The sequence below is a fragment of the Diceros bicornis genome, chromosome 4 (genome assembly GCF_020826845.1).
Source record: "Diceros bicornis minor isolate mBicDic1 chromosome 4, mDicBic1.mat.cur, whole genome shotgun sequence".
NCBI classification, from domain to species: Eukaryota; Metazoa; Chordata; class Mammalia; order Perissodactyla; family Rhinocerotidae; genus Diceros; species Diceros bicornis.
Genome location: NC_080743.1, coordinates 64471555 through 64494133, shown reverse-complemented (window position 1 = coordinate 64494133; position 22579 = coordinate 64471555). Strand labels below are relative to the sequence as shown.

Genomic DNA, 22579 nt, shown 5'->3' with positions numbered 1-22579 from the left:
AGAAAAAAATTTAGGGGTGGCAATGAGCCTAAAGGGAGCCTCAGGCTAACCTCCCAAGGTAGATGGAAGGATGAGGGCAGAGTTTTTCATTTCAAGTCAACTCTTACTTATTTAAAAACCAATTTCCTTAAGCACATAATTACATGTTTATTTCCCTAAGGAACTCTTGAGGCAGAGGAGACCTGCTTCTTAAATTATGGGGATGGAGGCTGCACACAGGGCCTTAATGGGGTTAGAAAAATTTTCTGTCTCCTTCAAAGGAGGCTTGGGAGGAAGGGAAGGGCAGATTCTTCTCCTGCAGTGCAGAGGATGTGAGGAGGATGGAGTGAGGTAGGAACAGAGGCCGAAAGTGTGAGGACTGGTTGTATGATCCTAGCAGGTCAGGATCCGAGTAGAGACATGGACTCTGGGGTGCAGCTTCAAGCCTCTCACCTCTCTCTCCCCATCTTCATAAGCAGAGGGAAGGGGTCCAGGAAGTGGGCCATTCATGTCCTTCCCGCTGCACTGCCTTACGTGCACACACACACACACACACACACACTCACACTTATACACCCCTTTGGAAGATGCTCTGGTTTGCATCAAGAAACAGAATGAGGGCGCTGGCCCGGTGGTGTAGTGGTTAAGTTTGCATGCTCTGCTTCAGCGGCCTGGGGTTCAAGGGTTTGGATCCCGGGAACAGACCTATACACCACTCATCAAGCTCAGGGACAATCTTCCTCAACAACAAAACAAAAACAACAGAATGCTGTTGGGGGAGGAGAAGGTGGGGGTGGGCAGGGTGGAGGAAATTTTGATGAGAGCAGGGTAGGGGTTTCAGTGCATCCTCTCTTTATGCTATTTCTCATTTCCCTGTTGCAGCCTGAATGCCTGGAATTGTGGGTTCTTCTCTTTGGGAGATGGCCTCACCTGGGTAGCCTGGCTGAGGACCAAGGGAATAGAATGAAGGAACTGATTACTCAGATTTGACACACAGGAAAAAAGGGTGAGGTGGGGAGGGCATTTTACAGCCTTCCTCTTGCTCCTAGATTGGCAAGACTCCAGCTAATGTACCTTTTTGTATAAGAGTTGGAGGAGGATTAAATTGGGTGGGCAGTAGTGGAAGGGAGAAAGATGTAGTGAGGAGCAGGTAGCTTAGTCCTGGCTGTGGTCTAGGCTACAAAGGGTGGGGTCTACAGGGGAACCCTTGCCTCCCCCCCCGTCTCCAGTGCATCTGGAACGTCTGCATGTCTGTCATAGACCCATTATATGTGGTGGGACCCTGTCAGTGCCCATCTCCTCCAGGAGGCTATGAATCATGTCACATTCAGCTGGGTAGCCTCCACATCTAACAAAGCCTGGTACACACAGGCACTCAGGACATATTTCATGACAAATTCCAACCTTATCCAGCCTGGCCTGCCATAGCAGAAGAGAGGACAGGAATTTAGGCACAAGTTATACCACAGGAGCCCGTTTGGCTGGTCTATCCCATTCATTCTATCTCTCAAAGCCAAAAGTGTGGTGGTGGTGCTGGTAGGACGGGATCCTATGGGGTGAAGATAACATCAGAGAAACATGGCCAAGATTTGTAGCCCTGAATCTCTTCATTTAATCATCAAATATCCTCTCTGCTTAACCGCCCAGACCGGCTCAGTTCCAGCATTCCTTAGTGTGCGGTGTGGAGCAACATACTGGGCTGGAGGTCACGGTGAGCCGAGCAGCCAGAGGCTGGTGAGAGGTGCCCAGCCCTTGGGAGACGGAGATGGTGGTTACCTGTGAGCACAACATCCAGGCCTTCTCTGTCCTGGGGGCTAAGGGGATGATACATGTGCGGCATGTGGGCCTAGATGGAAGGGCTGTGTCCACAGGGGCCCTGTGAGTGTCAGAGACCCTGGGCTGCTGGGGCTTTGTGTCCTCTTCATTGACCAGCTCCCCAGAAGACATCAAATGTCATCAGGGAACAGATACATACAGTTTCAGCATCTTCAAGATGTGTGTTGTAGTCCTGGCCCATCCTTCCACTGTCTAGAAGTGTGACCTTGGGCCTCTCTGAGCCCTAGCCACCTCATCCAAACAGGGATGGCCCACCTGCCTTTCCTACATCATACGGCTATTATGAGGCTCAAATAAGTTGATGTGTGGGAGTGTCTTATAAACTGTAAAGTGCTATGCAATGTGAGCTTGTTTTTACAAGTTATTTATTGAAGGAAGTAGCAGAGGGACCCCCCCACATCAATGGGGCTCCCTTCAATTAGGACCTGCCTGCACGGGAGTGCTACTTCAATCTCTCGAGCCAGCTGGCAGCTGGAGGGTTTAGCACTTGCAGTCCACTTCTGCATCTCTGGCCCCATCTAACACACAGGTCAGGGCAGTGGGAGCCCGGCAGAGGGCGCTGCCCCTTATTTAGTTCGCTGGTAGAACTGGAAGACTGCTTTCTCCTGCTCATAGGTCTCGATGGAGCCGGGTCGAAGGCGCCGGATTTCAGCGATGGCGTCTCCTGCAGCCAGGCCCCGCTCCTTCACCAGGTAACAGGCCAGCATGGTGCCCGTGCGGCCAAAGCCCAGGGTACAGTGCACTCCCACGGCCTGTGAAGGGGAGCTTGATGGGGTGGAGCCTGATGCCCTCCCAACACTCTGCTGCCCTCACTTGGGCTGGTCTCCTTCTCCCTACAGCTGTTTCTTCTGGGCCCGGCCCATGATCTGCACAGGTCTGGTCGTCAGGGGCAAGAAGTGACATCCAAGTCAGGGAGGGCTGTCCCTGTGTGGCTTGGAGGTCACCAATCACCTGAGGTGGCTGGTTCAAGTGCTGGGCTCCTGCCCTGCCTCCTCACAACCCTCTACCTGCACTGCCCAGGGCAGAAGCCACTGGCCACCTGTGGCTACCGAGTACCTGAAACGCTGCTCGTCCAAATTGAGATGTGATGTAAAATGCAACCAGGTTTTGAAGATGTAGCACAAAAAAGAATAAAAATATCTCATTAAGAATTTATTTTATAAATAATTGATTATATGTTGAAATGATAATATTTTTGACTTACTGGGTTAAACTATATTTAATCAAAAGGAATTTCTCTTGCTTCTTTTTTTTTACCTTTTTAAAATGTCGCTGCTAGAAACTTTAAAATTACATATGTGGTTCCACTATACTGGTACAGAGCATTGCTCTGGAGACTGCTCAACAGCCTCTGTCTGACTTCAAGCCCCGCTTCTCCCAAGTCTGTCCACCCTTTCTCCTTCTCAACTCATCGTTGCCTCTCCTCAAGCCCAATCCAGACTGCTGGGCCCTTTCGTTACTCCACCCACTTACCGCCCCGCCCCCTCCCCTTGGCTTTACGTCCTGACCCTACCGTCTCCTCGCGATCTCTCTTCCACAGCCCAGCTAAATTATTCCCGGCTCTGACCTCCCCAGCTCCGCCCGTGTCCCCGCTGACCCCTTCCAGGTCCCTCCCTCCCTGCGCTGACCCCGCCCGCTGACCTCTCCCCGGCCGTTGGCCTCGTCCACGATCTGCACGAAGCGGTCGATCTGCTCGGGGGCCGGCGGACAGAAGTCTGGGATGCGCAGCCGGTGCAGAGTGAGGCCGGGGCAGCTGTCGCTGTGCGGGGGCCCGCGCTCTGTCAGGGACACCAGGTGTCGCACGCCCACGTCCAGCAGGAATTGGTAGTGGGCGGGTAGCCGGGGCAGCGCCAGCCCCGCAAGTCGGCCCGGGAGCACCCATGAGAAGTTGGAGGGCTGCACGCCCATGGCTGGGGGAGGGCATAGGACAGCCGGTCACCCGGTGCGAGGCCGGCCGGCCCGCTCCACCCACTCGTCCCTTCGCCCGGCCCAGGCCTGGTATCCCGCCACTTACCTAGCACCGGCGCTTCCTGGGACCACGTGGTTTCCGTGACACCGCCCCGAGTGACGTCTGCTCCGCCGCGGGGGATTGGCAGAGCTGCCTGGGGGGGCGGAGCTAGAACGCCCAACTCGGGCTCTGAGCGCCGAGAAGAGCGCCGACCCCGGCTCCGAGCCGGTCACTGATTGGTTGGATAACTAGTAATGGGCTGGATGACTGCAGCGGTGCGCACGGAGATTGGTGGAGCAACCCAAACATCTAAGGAGGAAAATTTAGAACGGATTAGGGATTGTCCTGTGAATGAAGTAACCCGGGGTCGGACTCTGCTGCTCCCTGGCGGTCAGTGGGAGTTATTGCATCACTGGCCAGCTGCCCCTGCCGCCCAAGGGCCTAGCCTTCTCTTACTTTCTTCACAGTGGTTGCCCAGGGGTTTGAGAGATGGCAAGTCTACTTCCGCCTTGGAGGCAGAATCTCCTCTACAATGACTGACTAGTCATTATCAGTGACTTTTTGAACTCGTCCAGTAAGGGGGAATCACTACTACACAGGGGACTCTTCTCGTTTTTCCATTGTTGGAATTATTAAAAAATACTGGGCTGCCATCTGGTGCCTAAAATCTTACCAGGGATAGTAATTTAATATAATAATAATAACAGCCAACAACAGAAGAGTTAACATTTATGGAGCATTTACTATTTGCTAGATATGACAGATCCTAATCTACTTTATATGTATGTATAGGTTATTTAATTGCTACAATAATCTTGTGAGGTAGGTAACCTAATGAATCCTGTTTTACAAATGAGAAAACTGAGGATCCGGAGAGGTCCGGGAACTTGAGATAACTGATGGCCTGGGGATTTGAAACCAAGCAGCCTGGCTCCAGAATCTTTAACAACACAGCATTGTTTCCTAAGGTTAAACAGAAGCTTACTGACTCTTCACATAACCATCCTCATGTCCCCAAATGTCAGCTGGGTTAAACAGTTGCAGGATTTCTTAATCTCTCTTCATATTTGACGATTTCCAGGCTCTGTGAGTCACCCTCCCCTGAGGAGTCTAGAGTTTATGGTAGAAAGTGAGGACCTAGATCTATATGTCTTAGCTATGATCTGAGCAGTCCGTATCCTCATCTTAACAATGTGCTTCTAGTGATGCAAACTAATTACAGTTATGAAAATAGTTAACCTCTATTGAATTTGCTTATGTACCAGGCCCCATGCCAAGTGCTTTCCGGAAGAACCACGTGTGGAAGGTGTTTTTGTATCCCTTTTGTGCATGAGTAATCAGAGGCTTAGAGAAGTTGGTTAACTTGGCCAAGGACGCACAACTAGTAAGGAGCTAGGCTTGTTGAGCCAAAGTCTTTCTGATTCCAAGCCCAGGACGCTTAGCCATGAAGATGTACTTCCCTCCCTCTGTCCCCACCTGCCCCTGACACACACATTTGACCATTTAAAGCTGTGGTTCCAGCAAAATGAAAGGGAATTTCCCTTCCCCCAAAGTTCAGTGTCTGCTCTGACCTGTGGAAATGCACTTACCATTTACCCAGACAACACTTAAGCATGGCCTCCATGTACTCTCCCCAGGTCCTAGGAGCTGCCAGATCTACCCTTTCTTCCCCTTCCTGCAATCACAGCCCTGATTAAGCCCTTCCTGTTTGCACTCCCATATCCCAAACAACTGCCTAGCAACCTTTCTAGCCCATTCCAATTCATTCCTTTCCCTCCTTCCCTGCTATGCTCTCAGCCAACAATCAGCCCTCACCATACCCAACTTCTCTCAATCCCATTGCTCCCCAGGGTTTCTGGCTGCCCTGCCTCTGGAGACCAGACTCCAGCACTTGCTCCTTTCAGGTTGACTTTTCTTAGTCCCTTTGCCCTGCTCTCCTTTCTTTGCTCCCTCCACTCATCAGGGAAAAACTTCCCACATTTTCCTCTACCACCCTATCCCCCTTCCTTGCGTCCTTGAGATCCAGTCCAGAGCCCATTTTCTCCAGAGGGAAGATATTTCTGGGGGGGACAGAGATTCTTTTCTTCTCTGAGCCCCCCAACAGGGATTCTTCCCTTTGTGTGGGTCTCTGCAGGGGTAGAAGTGCATCCATCAACCGACCAGGGCCACCTTCTGGAAAGGCCAGTTGGCTCCCTTTGTAGGAATTCTTCCCCTTTCTCTACTGCTCTGCCCCTCCCTTCTGCAGACCCTAGGTGGACAGACGCTGCCTTGACTGTCTCCCATTGTCAAGGGTGCTATTTAATTTTCTGTCTTGGGCCCAGGGAGCCTCAAACTGAAAGGAAAAACTCTCTCTGATGGTTTCCTAGCTAGGACTCCTGCAACTTAACAATGTCAGTATCCTGCATATGCCCCCCCACACCCCCCATAAGCAATATTGATCTTCTTTTCCTTTCTCTTCTGTAAAGTGTTATCTGACCCTCAGGAAGATTTAGTCTCTTTCTCTACTTCTATCTCACCTTATATAAATATATCCTCCCAGTATGGCAGTTATTTTATTGGACTGGGGTTACCTGTTTGTGTAGAAGCCAAGATGACATCATTCTCTCTTTGAATTCCACACATCTAATATGGAACCTGATACATGATGCTCAAAAATGTTAAATGAACCAATGAATGAAAAAATAAATAAGTAGAATGCCTAGGCAAGACTGTGAATATATATTTCTGGGAGTGTATGTGAGTCTACAGGACTAAGTGACAATGCATGTTTGTGTCTTTTTAATTGAACAAGTTTGAGGACCATGTTGGGTATTGTGTATCACCTTCTTTAGGTGTGCTTTTCACGTGTCTGCGCTTTTAAGGGAAGAATGACTGTGTCAGTATGATCCTGGTTAAGTCTAATTGCTATTTTTGTGTAAAGGGATAAATACGCCTTGTTGTTTATAGAGGTCTGCTCCTGTCATGTGCATGTGTATGATCGTGTGTTTATGTGAGTGTGTATATGTGAATGTGTTGAGGGGGACATGTTTCTAGAGAGCAATCTGTTGACACTGATGGTGGGATGAGTAATAAACTTAATTTCTCTGACTTCAAGGAATTTACAGCATACTTGGGGGGATTTAGAGTCAAAAGTAATTGTTCTCATAACATACACTGAAGTACTAAATTACTCATCAAAGACAATCAGGTGATATATATTAAAAAGTTAATTGTGCAGTAAAAATAACAAGCACAACATAAGTCAGTGGGGGAAAGATAAACTTGGGTTAGAAGCACCAGAAAAGTCTTATGAAGATGGATCGTCCTTCCATTTTGTTCTCTGTTCATTGTGAAATACTGGAAGTAACTTTCATTGTAAAGCTCAACAGAGCAGTTTTAGGGCATCCTAGGTCTCACTTCCCCAGTCGATAAGAATATTTTGACCTAGTTCTCTTTCATATTGAGGCCCCAGTTCCCTGACTGGCTTGATGCCAGTGGCAGTTAGAGGCAAAGCCAGAGTTGGAGAATTCCTTCCTCCAAGTAGGTCCCTGTACCCCACCAAGGCAAAAGATTGCTTGGGTTTGGGTTCCTGTTGCTCTTGAACTACAAGTCAAAATTCTCAGTGTCTTAAACATTCTCATCTTCCTTTGTCTAAACACATTTCACACCTGGGACCTGATGATCTGGAAATTGGAGTTAAGAAGGGATGGTATGGTAGCCAACCTTCAAGATGGCCCCAGTCAGTCATCTCATGCCTTGTGTAGTCCTTCTCCGCATTGAGAGGGCCAGTTTTTGTAACCAGTAGGATATTGTGGAAATGATAGTGTGTGAATTCTTAGGTTAAGTCATAAAAGACCTTGTGCATTTTGCCTTGCTCCTTCTTGGGAGAAGCCAGTTGCCATGATATGAGGACACTCAAGTAGCCTTTTATGGAGAGATCCATGTGGTGAGGAACGGAGGCTTCATACCAACCTCATGTAAGAGAGGTAGCTATTTTGGAAGTGGATCCTCCAGCCCCATCAAGACTTTAGACGACCTGCTCAACATCTTGACAATAACGTCATGGATTCCCTGAGCCAGAACCATGAACCTAGGCCTCTCTTGAATTCCTTACCCACAGAAACTATGAGATAATAAATATTTATTATTTTAAGCCATCAAATTTTGGGGTAATTTTTTTTATGCAGCAATAGGTAAATAATATAGATGAGACTATTCAGATAGAAGGAAATAAGAGAAATAATTTCTAATCAACTCAGGAAGTGAAACGAAATCAAGATTATTTTTAAAAGAAAAACTTATACTATAAGCATTTGTGGTCTAAGTGTGTGTGTGTTTGTTGGGGATGGTGTGTTGTGATAGGTCAATGCAAATTTTCCACAGTTGGAGAACCATGCTGTGTAGAGGAACCAAGCAGAATAGTTTGGGTGTGGATTTTGTGTATGTATGGTGTTGGAGGTATGGGGGTTTTATGTGGTATTTGTATAGCTAGGGATGATATACAAATTATTTAATAAGTGACCATGGCATAGGAAGCAAGCAAGCAATCAGAATGGTCCTTCTACCAATCAGCACCATTGCTTATAAACAAATAGTGAAGTTATCCCGCTGTCTATTGACTGCACATCAGTGTGGAGTGTAGAGGCTTTGACCTGACGTGGGGTGTGGCCACATTGCCTTGGACGTTTTAATATAGGTCTTTCCACAAGATGGCACTGATAGCTTTTCCTTGTTTCTCTTTTTTTGTCTTCTTGAAAAATTTGTGATTTGTGTACTGTTACAGAACAGGCCATGACTGAAATCTCACAATTTACTAGTTGATTTCTTGTACTTCTGACAATTCTATTGCCTTCATGGCACTTAAAATTATGTTTTTCCTTTAGACTATTCCAGCACATCAAGACTTCATGTTGGGATATTGCGGGGTGGTGCCTTATACCAGAAGCTATGGTTATGGGAGCTGGAGATGGGGAAGGAACTGCGGGCCAGGCTTTGGTTTTTTGCAAAGCTATTCAATAAAGGCAGGTGAGAGCAGAATCAGAGAAGAGGGAGCACTCAATGAGGTAAGAGCTACCTTTGTGATGAAAACTGTCTTGGTGAATTCTCGCACTTCTACTGTTCATGCTCCCACAACCTTTGCTTTGCCTTGGGTCTGAAAGGAAGAAATTACTGAAAATCTTTGCATTGAAGTTTTCACAGCATTAATGTCAAAATTGAAGGAACCATAGAGATCTCTTGGTTTTACCATTCCATTTCTAGGTGAGGAAACTAATGGTCACTCAGTTGGTCACTCAATCCATTCTATCAGATGTCACTGGGTCACTAAACTGTGTGACCTAGACCAATCTACTTAAACTTTCTAGTCTCAGTTTCCTCATCTACAAAATATAGATGTCTATAATGATAAAGATTATTAAGGATTATTGATAGGGTTAAATAAACTAGGAATATTTAAAGTATGTAGCAAAGTGCTGGCACATAATTGGTGCTCAAAAGATGGAAGCTACTGCTACTACCACCATCATCACAGGATGATTTAGAGCCCAATAAGAATAAACAAAGAAATTACACTTATATGGAAACATATCTAGGATGTTGTGGTTGGCAGAATTCTAAGATGGCCCCAAATGACCCACACCCTTTAATGGGAGGACATCACTCCCATGATTATGTTATGTTACATGGCAAAAGGGGGCCATGTGGCAAGCAGCCTCTGGGAGCTGAGAGTGGTCCCCAGCGGACAGGGACTAAGAAAGCAGGGACTTCAGTCCTATAACTCAAAGGAAGTGAATTCTGCCAATCTGAATGAGCTTGGAAGAGGACCCTGAACCTCAGGTGTGAGTCACAGCCTGGCTGGCATCTTAATTTCAGCCGGATGAGACCCTGAGCAGAGGATCCAGCTAACCATATATAATTGGACTTCTGACCTACAAAACTGTGAGATAATAAATGGGTATATTTTTAGCCACCAAATTCATGGAAATTTGTTACATAGCAATAGAAAACTAATATAGATGCCCTATTTACTTACTTTATTTTCTTATCTTTAATATGCTAGTTGCAATACTAGACTTTTGAGGTTTCTAAACTGCTGTCTTATTTCTTGTCTCTTTCTCCTTCATTTTAAGTCTTCTAATATCCAAAATTATAGACCACATGGGTCCATTTTCCAGCACAGATGAAACAAATACAATGAATTAATGGAACTCAACAATTGTCACTATCTGATTCCCTCCAGGCACTTTCCCAACCTCCTGGCTGTTCCTCCAACCACCTTTAGACCAGTGCCTCTCAGAGTGTGATCCGTAGTTGAGCAGAATCGCATCACCTGGGAACTTGTGAGAAATATGGAAACTCAGCCCCTGCCCCAGGCCTGTGGGATCCCCAGGTGGTTCATATGCACACCTATGCCTGAGAAGCCCTGTTGTAAGACCAGTTTGTCCTGCAGCTCTGTTTTCCCTTCTGCTTCACAGTCGCCGGTAGCACCTGAAACATGGCCTGGTCACAAGAGGTGGTGCCTTGGGCATCTCTAGGTGTCTCTTCTCGGGAGCTAAGAAGCTTTAGCTGAGCAAGGCTGTGGGCAGAGGAGCCAATCAGCACAGGGAGAAGACTCAAAGAAGCCTAACTGGCCTGGGTAAAAGCCCAAGGTCTATTAGAAACACCCAACAGTCCCTGATTGGAACAATCTATTGCTCTATCTACAGGCTAGGAAGATGTCCAAGATAAATACACTTAGATGTACGTTGTGACTTACCTGTTTTTGTTCCAAGGAAGGGCTTGGTTCCCAGATTTCCTCTCTGGAGGAATTCTTGAAACATCACTTTCCACTCGCTCCACCTTTGAAGCACATTCCAGGCATGGCAGAAAGTACCTGATTTATCATCCTTCAATTTAAGTGCTTCCAGCCTCCCTGCAGTTTGAGGGAAAAGGGAAGGAGCCATGGACTATCTCCTGTCACATCCCCTCAACCTCCTGCAGACCTTCTTCCCACCCAGATCCCATCCTTCTGGAATCTCCCCAGGACTCATCACCTCCATGGCTCTCTGGACGGGCCTCCATGATTCCAGCCTTTCCACATTTCCCCTCTCTCCAGCTACGATGACTTTCGTAGAGCACAGATATTACTTTTCCAGCTCTTCAGTAACTGCTTATTGCCTTCAGGAAACATTCCCCAACATGTATAGATTGACGTAAAAGGCTCTCCAGGATGAGACCTCTTGCTTCTCTCTTCAGCCTCATCTTACCTCATTCCTCTGCAACAGTCCATGTCCTTGTCACACCCAACAATGTGTGGGTCGTCAAAGAAGCAGTGATCTCTCACGTGCCTTTGCACATGCTGTTCCCTTTACCTTCCCCTTCTTACCTTTAGCCTGCAGCAACTCCTCACCTCCTGCATGATTTAGTTTGGAACACACCACTCTCTCCAGGAAGACTTCCCCGCGCCCTTACAATTCCAATTTTTTGTCTCTCTTTGGAGCTTCTGTAGCATCTCTATCAAAACCTTTAGTACTTTATATATTTAATACTTTATATATAATACTTTATATAATACTGTATATATAAAAATATTTTAAAGTATTTATTGCTTTATTATACAAATAATATATGTTTAGTGTAAAAGCATTAAAATATATATACACGAAAAAGAAAAAAAATGATTACCTCTTATCTATCTATATTAATTAGTGTTCAAAGACAAGCCATTCTGTTTTCCAAGTCTGAAGGGAAGCAGTACAAGGAATTAGAGGTTTACATACCTGTTGGATAGGCTGTGGTAACAAAGGTCCCAGACGACCTTAGCCTGTGACGTTAAAGTGAGAGGCTCTCAAAGACCTTGCCTGGAAGCCACTCCACTATCAAGCTCAAGAACTTCTGGAAAATTCTCGCCAGTTATCTCAATCTGCAGCACTAATGTGGGGAGTCGCAAGAGATTCATCTGGACGCTGTTTCAAACTCTCATTTGTCTAGGCATTTGCCCACCTCTGGAAAATAATGGCCTCTTCTTTCTTCTGGAAATGTTGTTCCCAGTGTCTCATCTGTAGTGCAGAGGCTTTAATAATGAGCAGCATTGGTGCTAAGTTTATAACAGACGATTCACCTAAAGATAACCACATTTTAGTGCACCACCTTTCATATGTATTTGTGTGTGTTTATGTATACAAATGAATAATATACATGTAAAATTCTCTCTTTAACGTGCTGTCTCTATCTGTATATCTATATACATTTCTCCCCTCTGGCTCCTTGATGGTTTAATGAGCTCGCGTCTCTACTTTTTAGAGCAAGGATTCCCAGCACTGGTTTGATGACACCCTGGAGTGTCTTCATTTATCTCATGGGGTGCCTTGAAATTCACAAAACAAGGTTAATTTGAATTCATTTTCATTTAAAAAAGTAAACAGACATTATATAGTAATTACACGTACGAGTGTGTGTGTTGAAATCAAACTAGTAAATGCTTGCCTTAGAGAGAAATCAAGAGGATGGGGCTGAGGTTGGAAGGGACCATAAAGGTGGTTTAGTCTGAATCTTTGTGAAACAACCTCTCTAATTCCAAGTTGGTATTTCCCCAAATTAATCATGTTTCTCAAACTGGGAGTAACGGCTGTGGGGGCTGAAAGCTCCCAGTATGCAGGTCTATCTTCTGTGCCTACCATGTGGCCTGGCACATAGTAGGTCCTCAGGAAACACCTTTTGATTGACTGGATGTTGGGAGGGGATATAGTGGTGGTGGTTGAGGAGAGTGCACAGCACATGAGAGTTCCAGCTCTGTAGGATTGGAGGCCATGGGATCTCTGCAGAGATAGTGGACTGCGTAGCAAGTACATTCAGTTTCCAGGAGAATGTAGCTGCCCAGTCTAAGAGAAAAGGACCTAGGCTGAGATTCACTGGCCTTATGTGACTGTCCAGAGGCTTCTGTAATTGTCTTTCTGTTAACAGTTTGTGCAAACCATCAGAAAGTTAGATGGGTCAACTAGCATCACAAGTGTCTAAATGTCAGTGACTTGCTGCTGAAGGTACAATCCCAAGGTCATAGATGCAGAAAAGAGTTTTGAATTCTGCATGAGACCAGTGTCTTTGAAGCAGTAGAGCTGGTGGTGGGTTCAAAGCCTGACTCGGCTATTTAAAGCTATATAACCCTGAATAAATTGCTTTACACTCCAGTGCCGTCCTCTATAAAGTGGAGATAATCATAACACCTACCTCATAGGGGGGTTGTGAGGATTAAAGAGTTAATCCATGTAAAGTGCTTTGAACAATGCTTGTCACAGTGAGAGATCAATAAACACTGGCTTTTGTTATCATCATCCTCACAGTTGGCTCTACATAATTATCGGGACTAATTGGTAGTAGGTGTTTTAATTAGAGAGTAACAGGGATATCCATTCCCCTCTGCCCTCAGCTTGGAAAGCTTTAGTGACCCCATCTGGTCCCAAAGAATAGGTTCAGGAAGTCTTCCTGTTGTCCCCCAGATTTGGGGTAGAAACATCGTTTGCAGTGCTAGGACTGGAAACTTAGGCAAAGGGTTAATTGTATAACAAGCAAGCAAACAAACAAAAGGAAACAACAGAAAACCACCACATGCAAATTGAGTTCTCGGTGAATCCCCTTGTCACACTTTGAAGGGATATTCTGCTTCATGGGGTAAAATTGCGCAAAATATCTGGATCCTTAGAATCATGATTGGTAGGAAGGGACGCATGTGTCTTTTAGCAGAGTTTTGTGGCTTATCCATCCTCGAAGGCAGGACCTCATTAATCAAGAGACAGTTTCAAAATGTGTTTCTCATTACCCACTACTGTCGATGAAAAACCCCAACCTCTTCTGGAGAAAATGTTTGATGGGAAGAGAACCTTTGAGGCCATTAAAACATGTTCCTAAATCTCTTTATTTTAGTGAAAAACTAAACATACCTATATCCTCAGATGAGAAAGGCAAATCAGCTCTCACGTCTGATCTTTGCAAAATTCGAATACCCAGGTTTGAAATGCCAGTAATTCTATTCAATTCTTTTGTGTGTGTGTGCAGATACTGAGGAATATACAGTGTATGATTATTCAGGTATTCAAACAGTTATTTAGGATCAGAAAAATTTTAAAATTCATATACAGTTTATTTCTAGGATTGCTTATACCATGACAAAAACAAGGTTGGTGAGTTAGAGTGATTTATTTGAAATTCGTAAAATCCTAAAGACCACCTTCAACCACAAAAGATATTTGATTTACAGGAATGTGCAAAGATGGTGGGAAAGCAGTTTTTTTTAAATGGTTAGCTTTGTTTTACAGTATTTTGGAGCTCCAAGGCTATAGTGGTCTGAGCCTTTCTGGTTCTTGCATTTCCAAAACTCTGTGCCTCTTCAATTCAATTAACAGATATATACCAAATATACCTAGGTGAACAAGATATTGGTCTATATACTTGAATGAGGATACAGAGAAACACACAAAACTTACATCTCATTTCGGTAGTAGATTGTTATAGTCACACTCCAGTGAATCACGCCTACCAATATCCACATATATCCTTATATATTCCTCCACCACATTGACACTGGGTTCAGCTATGTGACTTGCTTTGGCGACAGGACATAAGCAAATGTGATGGAAGCAGAGGTTTGATAAGCACTTGCACATTGAGGCTTGTCCTCCTGGAACCCTGAGACCACCATGTGCTGAGGAAGCCCAGAATTAAATACCATGTGGCAGGAGAGGCCAGTTGAGTCCAGTCCCCTAAAGCCCCCCGGATGAATGCAGCTGCATGAGTGGTCCAAGACATGACCGGCTGAAGAATGACCCAGCTAACTCACAGAATCATGACAAGTAATAAATCATTAGGTCACTAAGTTTTGGGGTGGTTTGCTACATAGAAATGGAGAAATGATAGAAACATTTCCCCCCCCGGGGTGGGGGGTGGCACTTTATCAACCTATGCCTTCCCATCTTTTTTTCTTGATCAACTTGCTGACTTCCAGGGTGGTTTTAGGGTAGAAGTCTTTGGTTTCCTTTTGTTGGTTTTATATTTTTGAATTTCCATTTGTTGAACAACTTGAATGCATCAGACACTGTGCTAGGTATTTTATACGTGTTTTTATATTTAATCCTCACAACCACCCTACATTGGAGATACTGCTTTCTCCACTTTATAAATGATTTTGACTTGGAGAGATTTGAAAGCAGTCTGCTTGACTTTGAGGATTTTGTTCATTCACTGCACCAGGTAGTGGTGGGTAGGGTAGTTGCAGGGCCTTTGACTCAAGAAGGGTTGCACCAATCTTTGGGAGAACGATTCTCTTCGTTGATTGGATTTTGGTTTTACTTCTTCATGTAGTACTGTTGGTTAAAAAGTGCCTCCTGAAGACTTCTCACCATCGGAACTGCTCAACTTCTGCTCTAATTGGGATCTAGTTTATTTCCTTTTACTAATTTTATCTGGTTGAAGCCCTCCTTCTCCTGCCTTTTCTAAAGGACAATATTGCTCTATTAAATCATAGAGCCATTATTTTGGTGGACTTTTCATTTGAATGTTGTGCTGGGTTTGTCTTTCATAAATTATAGTTCTGGATTTTTTCTGTCTAATATTTTCTATGAGGAACAGGTTGAATTTAGGTATAATATTCCATCATTAATCATATTACACCGTTATGTGTTGGAGAAATCTGTCGGGAATAACTTTAAGATTGCTTATAAATGTAATTGATCTTGCTTTGGTCTTTGTGTATAAAAACTCGTAATGGATACACTTATCAGTCAGGGCTTGTCAGGAAACAGATAACCCACATAAAACTGAATAACTGAGGAGAGGTTGAGAAAAGGAACTATTACAAAGGTATAGGCAAGGTTGAGGAAACCTACAAGGGTTGGTGTAGTACCCTGGGAGCCATTGTCATTCACAGGTCTGAACGATCAAAGGAAGTGAGAGGTTACTGGAACTGGAAAAGTGCAATTATGTGAAGACGGCTGCCTGACATGAGCTATATAGCATTTGCTTAGAGAATGCAGCCAGCCCATGGTGGCCTGGCAGGGAGTAAGCTGGGGAGACAGATTGTCTAACTTTCTACCTTCCCACTCTAGTGCCTCTAGTGCCCATGCTAGTGCCTCCCATTGGCTGAACCCCTCCAGAAGTGAGAGGGTAAGGAAGCCTGTTGATGCAACCCATACAGGTCAGCCTTCTGGGGCACAGAACAGTGGCAAGAAGTGTGGAGAGGAGATGGGGAAGGCTAAATAGAAGACAATCAGCACAGCTGAGATGCAAGATCTGATAACTAATGCTTATGTTCAACCTGAGCTTTAGACCATGGCAAGTGTTCATGGGAATGGTCTCCTAACAGGTCAGATAATTTCAGTCTTTAAAAATAGGACTGTGTTCTGCCTCTGCTTCCTCCAACTCTTCTTTTTAATTTGTTTCTTAACGATTTGAAACAATTTGGGCATGATCTAGCTGCATGTACCCCTATTATGAAAAGTATAAAAATAACTATTCTCTATGCTGGTGATATAATTTTATTGTTACTAACCAGAAATGGCTTCTCGATCTACTGGAAAACAGAGTGGCTTGAATTCAACTTTTCTAAATCCCAAATCATCATTTTTGGCAGATAGTATTTTCACTTTAATTGGCTTATATCTAATTATATATAGCTGGCCAACTCTTTCAGCTACTTAAGGGGTACATTTTGCAACCATTTTTCTCTGGTGGTTTCACTAGAAAATTATGCTACTTAAAAGTAGATTTTTCTTGGGTGCATTATTGACATTTGTTTGTTTGTTTCTGGGCCCTGAGAGATTGGGAAAATCTATTTTGAAAATGTTTTCAAGTACAAAGCGTAGCATCCATTGCTGCTCAGTAATGCTGGTTGAATGAAAGCGTGAGGGAATTAACTTTCATTTTATCTTTCTTTCCCTCTATTGTTTTTAAGAGACAGTTTTTGGAAACCATCTTGAGGAAAACTTTGGTCTTGCTGACAGGTCCTCCACTGAAAACCCCCAGGGGGAGGTGGGGTGGCCAGCTATTTGGGACTTGGTTAGGAGCCTTCATTTACTTTAAAGGAAGTAAAACTATCTCTGCCCTGTTGACTTTTAAGATGTATGGGACTCTCGTTCATTAGCAATACAGATTTCATATAGTTCATACTCCTGTCAAATGTTAAAATTTGGACATTTCTGCTGCCCAAGGCCTACCAAGAGCTTAATTAGAAGAGTGAGCAATTCTGATTGACAGACAAAGGATATACAGTTCTTTCATTAGTATAGATCAACACTGTCCAATAGAACTTTCTGCAATGAGGGAAATATTCTATAATTGTGCTGCATGATATGATAGCCACTAGCCAGGTGTGGCTATTGAGCATTTGAAATGTGGGTATTAAGACTGAAGAAATTAAAATTTTTTAATTTAATTTTTAATTAATTTAAATTTAAATAGCCACTTATGCCAGTGGCTACTGTATTGGGCAGCACAACTCTAGATATTCTAGATTTTGTCCCTGGATCAAGTCAGACTATCCCTGCTTTGGCTTTCAAAAGAATAGCGTTTATTGAATTGCAAACTTCTATTTTGTCATTTATGGTGGTTTTAAGACATGTTCTCATATTCTTGGACACACCTCCATCAAAATATGGAGACTAATTACCTTTCCCTTCAATGCAGGTTTGCCTTAGTGACTTGCTTCTGGCAAGTAGATTGTGGAAGAAGTGATGCTGTGTGACTTTTGAGGCTAGCTCATGAAAGGTGATAAAGCCTGCCTGGATCACTTCTTCTCAGCCTGAGCTTCCATGTGAGGATTCTGGCTGCTCTAAGGCTACCATGTTGAAGAGTCATGTGGAAAGACCACCTGTAGATATCTGAAGAGGACTAGCTGATCTAGCCCCCATTTAGGCTGCAGGTGATTCAGACCCAGCCACAGTCTTACTGCAGCTTTGTTAGGGACTCTGAGTGAGAACTGCTTAGCTGAGTGCAGTCAGTCCCCAGTGAGATAATAACTAATGATTGCTATCGTTTTAAGCTACTATTTAGGGGTTGTTGCACAGCAATAGATATGTGGAACACTCTTGTATGAAAGGATGCAGCAGAAAACAGTTCTATTAAACTCCCTGGTGTATTCATTGTTCGGTTGTTTTGAGGACAAAGTCTACTACATCAATTACTCTTGGATCTTAGTATCGGGAAGGCCTTCACTTTCTAGAGCAACTAATATATTTTTATTTTAGTACCTTTTTTGCTTTGGTTGCTAGGAAGCTCAAAGCTGAATTCATGCTCCACCTTTGTAGCTAAATAGGACTGTAGAGAATTTATTTCTGTGAGTTTACTTTTCCTTTGACCTTATCTTACTTTCCCTTATCTTTTTTTATTTTTAAAAACCTCATTACAGTACATACATTGTCCAACCACTTCAAAAAATGAATGCAAGTAATGTTGGGCTTTTGCTGAACCCTTGTGAGCTATAAGATCATCCAATGGATTAGTAATGATGGCTGGAAGATCTCTGGCATTTTATAACTCTCAAATGGCCTTATTTTATAGGAAGAAAATAAAGCCTTGAAAAGTAAAGTAACTGCCGGTGGATACAGAGCTAGTTAGTAGCAAAATCTCAGCCCAGGTGAAGCTATGTCTTACCATCCTTTCACCGATATGGCACCCATTGGTCAGATATTGGTTCTTTACTAAGGGCCAGCTCTGGGGATGGGATGGTGGTACAAAGATAAGACCTCACCGAGGGATTGACTCTCAAGATTATGCCTGGTGGGGAATTGTACATGTGTTTAAACATAAAGTAATATACATTATAAAAGAGGTACAAATTGAACATTTTAAATGTTTAGAGGCATGAGAGATCACTTCCAAGTGGAGGACGATGGAAGTCTTCATGAAAGACTGATACTGAGCTAGGCCTAGAAGGATGGATATGATTCATGTGTGTAGACATTGGGAAAGAGGATGGGGTGAAGGATAGAGGAGACGAGCAGCAGTGAGTTTAATGCTGGGAATTCTAGGCACTGTGGGATTTAGTGGAGAAGATATTTTGAGCAGTGGAGATGGTGATACCTCTCAAATTATACTATGGGAGTACTTGCTTACTCTTCTGTCTGTGGGACCAGCCCTGTCCAGGGGCATGTGACCTGCACATGTGGACGGGGTAGACTCAAGGAGGGAGACAAATGCTGATTAAAGCTTCCACATAGCTGACTGCTCAGAAAACCAGACTCTTGGGACTATGTTCTGAGGTAACTACTTAAAGCCTTTTATCAACAAATAGCTTTTAGGCTTTGGTATGGAAGAGAAAATGCTGGAAGAGATTCTACAGCATTGTGCAGCCCTGCAAACAGGGGCCATTTCAGGACGCTTCTGAGGAATCCAGTGGTGTGCTCAGCTTCTTCTTAGACTGCCTTATATTCCTTGCAGTCTCCTGTGACCATAGGAGCCTGGCATTTCGTGGACAGTAAGCCCAGCAAAGCTTAAGGGTAGGGCTCTGTAGGGACAGATCTGCAGTTCTTTCCAGAGCTTGATTGATTTGCTACAATTGGTAGTAGGTGGCTTTCCTGAAATTCTGCAATTGCCTCTTGAAATAAGAAACCCCCTGGTCACATGGGTAGGAAATTGCTAATGCGATGAAAACTTTTCCGGACCGTTAAAACAAGATCCTGCCACTTGTCCATAAGTGAAAGTTTAAATAAACCTCCTTTCTGGGATAGGAAAACCGAAGTCAATATCTGATTACAGCAAAATTCAATGCCATTCTGCCAGATTCTTCTGGGCACACAAAACTCAAAAAAACAGCAGCCCAGGTGGGTGGCCCACAGTTGTCCTTGCTTAGAATCTTGGGGTGCTTGGGGTGCTATATTAACTGTGCACGATGCTGTACAGACTGTAAATCATTTTCACATACAGTATCTCATCTGATCCTCATAAAAACTCAAGGAGGTGAATATTAACTTTTCTACTTTTGCAGAGGAGAAAACTGAGGCCTAGATAATTTAAGCAAATTATCCTAAATCTCAGGGCAAATGTGTATCAGTGGAGGGGTTTACACCTGGTCTTAGGAGTCCATTCCATTTGTCCTCTTGAGCAAGCTCCAAAGATGAGAGGCAGGGTTGAAACTGTCGGTGGAAGGCTGAATGCAGAGGTCCATTGGGTAAACCTCTGATCATCTAGGGATATGCTGTCCCCAGGCAGGGACAACCTTTTGCCAGCCTTCTCTCTGCCTGGGAATCAGTTAGTGGCAGAGACCCCCAGATCTGAAAATGACCAAAGTTATTATGTAGTTCAGATCTCTCATTTTTCAGATGAGGAATCTGAGGCCCAGAGAAGTTAAATGTCTTGCAAAGACATACACAGCTCACTGGTGACAAAGCTGGGGTCGTTACCCCGTTTCCTGGATCTTACAGAGGAATTTCTACTGCTACCCCTGATGCTCTTCCTGTCATACGCTCTCTCCTTTTGTCTAGGTAGAAATGTTTACAGTAAAAGATTATTGGATAGTCCTTAGATAAGTGAGCTAATATTAAGAATTGCTACTATTCAGCGAACACCTGCAATGCGCCAGGGTTTGTGCTAGATATTTCACATGCATTATTTGTAATCTTCACAAGAACTCTGCAAAGTATATATTATTATCTCTGTGAGGAGACTGCGACCAGAGATGAGGAGGCACTTGCGAAGGCAATACTGAGTTCATGCTCTTTCCAGTGTGCAGCAATAATTTATCTCTTGCCTGGGGCCGGCCCTGTGGCTTAGCGGTTAAGTGTGTGCGCTCCGCTACTGGCGGCCCCGGTTTGGATCCCGGGCGCGCACAGATGCACCTCTTCTCTGGCCATGCTGAGGCGGCGTCCCACATACAGCAACTAGAAGGATGTACAGCTGTGACATACAACTATCTGCTGGGGCTTTGGGGAAAAAAAGGAGGAGGATTGGTAATAGATGTTCGCTCAGAGCCGGTCTTCCTCAGCAAAAAGAGGAGGATTAGCATGGATGTTAGCTCAGGGCTGATCTTCCTCAAAAAAAAAAAAAATTTATCTCTTATCCTAGAAAACAGAAATGTCTGAATTTTTTTATATGTTCAGTATCATTTTTGAGAAATCATTAAAATTCAGATTGTCTGTGTGTATTCCTAGAACTATATCTGATTAAAAAGGGAGATGAATCAGTTATTGTTTTTGAACAGAGTTCTTAGGATCTTGATTAATAAGTATTTTTTTATTGTGAAGGCAAGCCAACAATTTTTTAAAAAACTGTAGTTTAAGTCATACGCTTAAGTAACTTTTTTAAAAGAGAGACAGATTTTTTTTTTTCTTAACTCCTATTCATCTAGAGTGCTAGGGACAGAGCTCTAGAGGTTCTTTTGTGTTAATTAGTTCTTCCTTTCAAGTTCTAATACCTTAAGGAGCACTAGGCATATTCATCATTTATACCTCAGTTAGGTTAATTTGATATACCTGCTTTCCTCTTAGCATCTATGATATGCCTTACAAATTAAAAAAAAAAAAGTATTTTTTTAACTCGGAAAACTTTGAGGAATGGAGAGGTCTGAGTGCCATGCCTCCAAGGAAGGATTAGGACCACAGATGGGCAGCATGGAATTGCTTGGTACTTGAGAACCAGCACGGAAGGGTGCCAGGAGGTGGGAAAATGGAACTGACAGGGAGTTGGGAAAGTGTCAAAGTGAAATTTCTCCATTTCCATTTTTTCCCTGACCCTTAATGGCTATTCCTGGCCAGTGTGCCCCCAAATCCTCATGCGACATGTGTGGTTAATTACTAGCTTAAAAGTTCTGACCTTCGTCAGGCACTGCATAGAGGTGCCATGATGTGTTTTTCAGTATGATTCCAAACACTGTACCTCTGTCATTTGACTCCATCCTTTTTCACATGGATCCTCTGCTTTTTCTACCTGCACAACCAAGAATGGTAACATCTTGGATTGCTCCCACAGAACTGGGGTAAGAGCCTTCCTCCCTGAAACGGCAGGTACCTCAGCATCAAGGCCATTGTAACGATGCCTCTTAATCTGCTGTAGTGACTTTTTACTTGGTTTCTGGCCCTTTAACTTGTACTGCCTGACTCTGGTGCCTGAGTTTCCTGGTTCCCAGCTGCTGGCTTGGTTTTTAACCTGCGAGCTTAATCTTGACCCCTGATATATATCAGATTCCTAACTCTTCATTTGGCTCTGAGCCCTATTGGCTTTCCCATTCCCAGCCCCTACCTGTCACTCTTAGGTTTGTTTTATTTTTCTGCCTGGCTTCCCACCCTGGCTGTGGGGTACCTCATCTGTACCAGTCCTGACCCCATAGGGAGATTCAATCTCATTGAGCAGCCAAGTAAACAAGAGGACTGTGGAAATTGACAATCTCACATTGTCATCTAGCATCTGGCACAATTCTCATGGTCTTTTTGATCATGGAGTTGTTTTTATATGTAATAAGAATTCAAAGAATGCTTGAACAAAAGAAATATTTTGTAATCAAAGGGCAATTATTGTTATTCTCTCCAGTTTTTGAGTTAGCTATGCGTTTATAAATTGTAACATAGTGTTCCAAATTTATATCCAGTTCCTGTGGTGTCCTGAAATTGGGATCAGTCCACCTCTCCAAGGAAGACCAGACATGTTTCTGTGATGCAGGATATTTAATAGAGTGTTTGTGGGTGGTAATTTCTACTGCTTCTTCCTCATTCTAAAAGTGGACAACGGTCAGTTTCCCCACAGAGCCTAGATTTGTATGTATGATATGATGTATATATATACGAAATCCCAACTTATCTCAATAGGATAGTATTAAAGGAAGAGGAATTTCCCATCCAACATAACTAACCCATTTCAAGATCCTAATTGGGGAAACAAAAC

General features: G+C 43.9%; 2 protein-coding genes across 2 annotated transcripts in view; one reads left to right on the top strand and one right to left on the bottom strand.

Moving 5' to 3' along the window:
• Window positions 1-1233: 1233 nt before the first annotated feature.
• Window positions 1234-3871, bottom strand: DUSP23 (dual specificity phosphatase 23). The gene is made up of 3 exons (XM_058539552.1): window positions 3830-3871; window positions 3457-3725; window positions 1234-2567 (listed from the first exon to the last, which is right to left on the bottom strand). The coding sequence occupies exons 2-3, from the start codon at window positions 3721-3723 to the stop codon at window positions 2382-2384; spliced, it is 453 nt and encodes a 150-aa protein (XP_058395535.1). The 5' UTR covers window positions 3724-3725; window positions 3830-3871; the 3' UTR covers window positions 1234-2381.
• The window catches only part of LOC131404636 (C-reactive protein-like), a 44656-nt gene continuing 25219 nt past the window's right edge, over window positions 3143-22579 (top strand). Inside the window, 2 exon segments of the mRNA XM_058539551.1 lie at window positions 3143-3553; window positions 8626-8805. The gene's annotated coding sequence lies outside the window, so the exon portion shown is untranslated.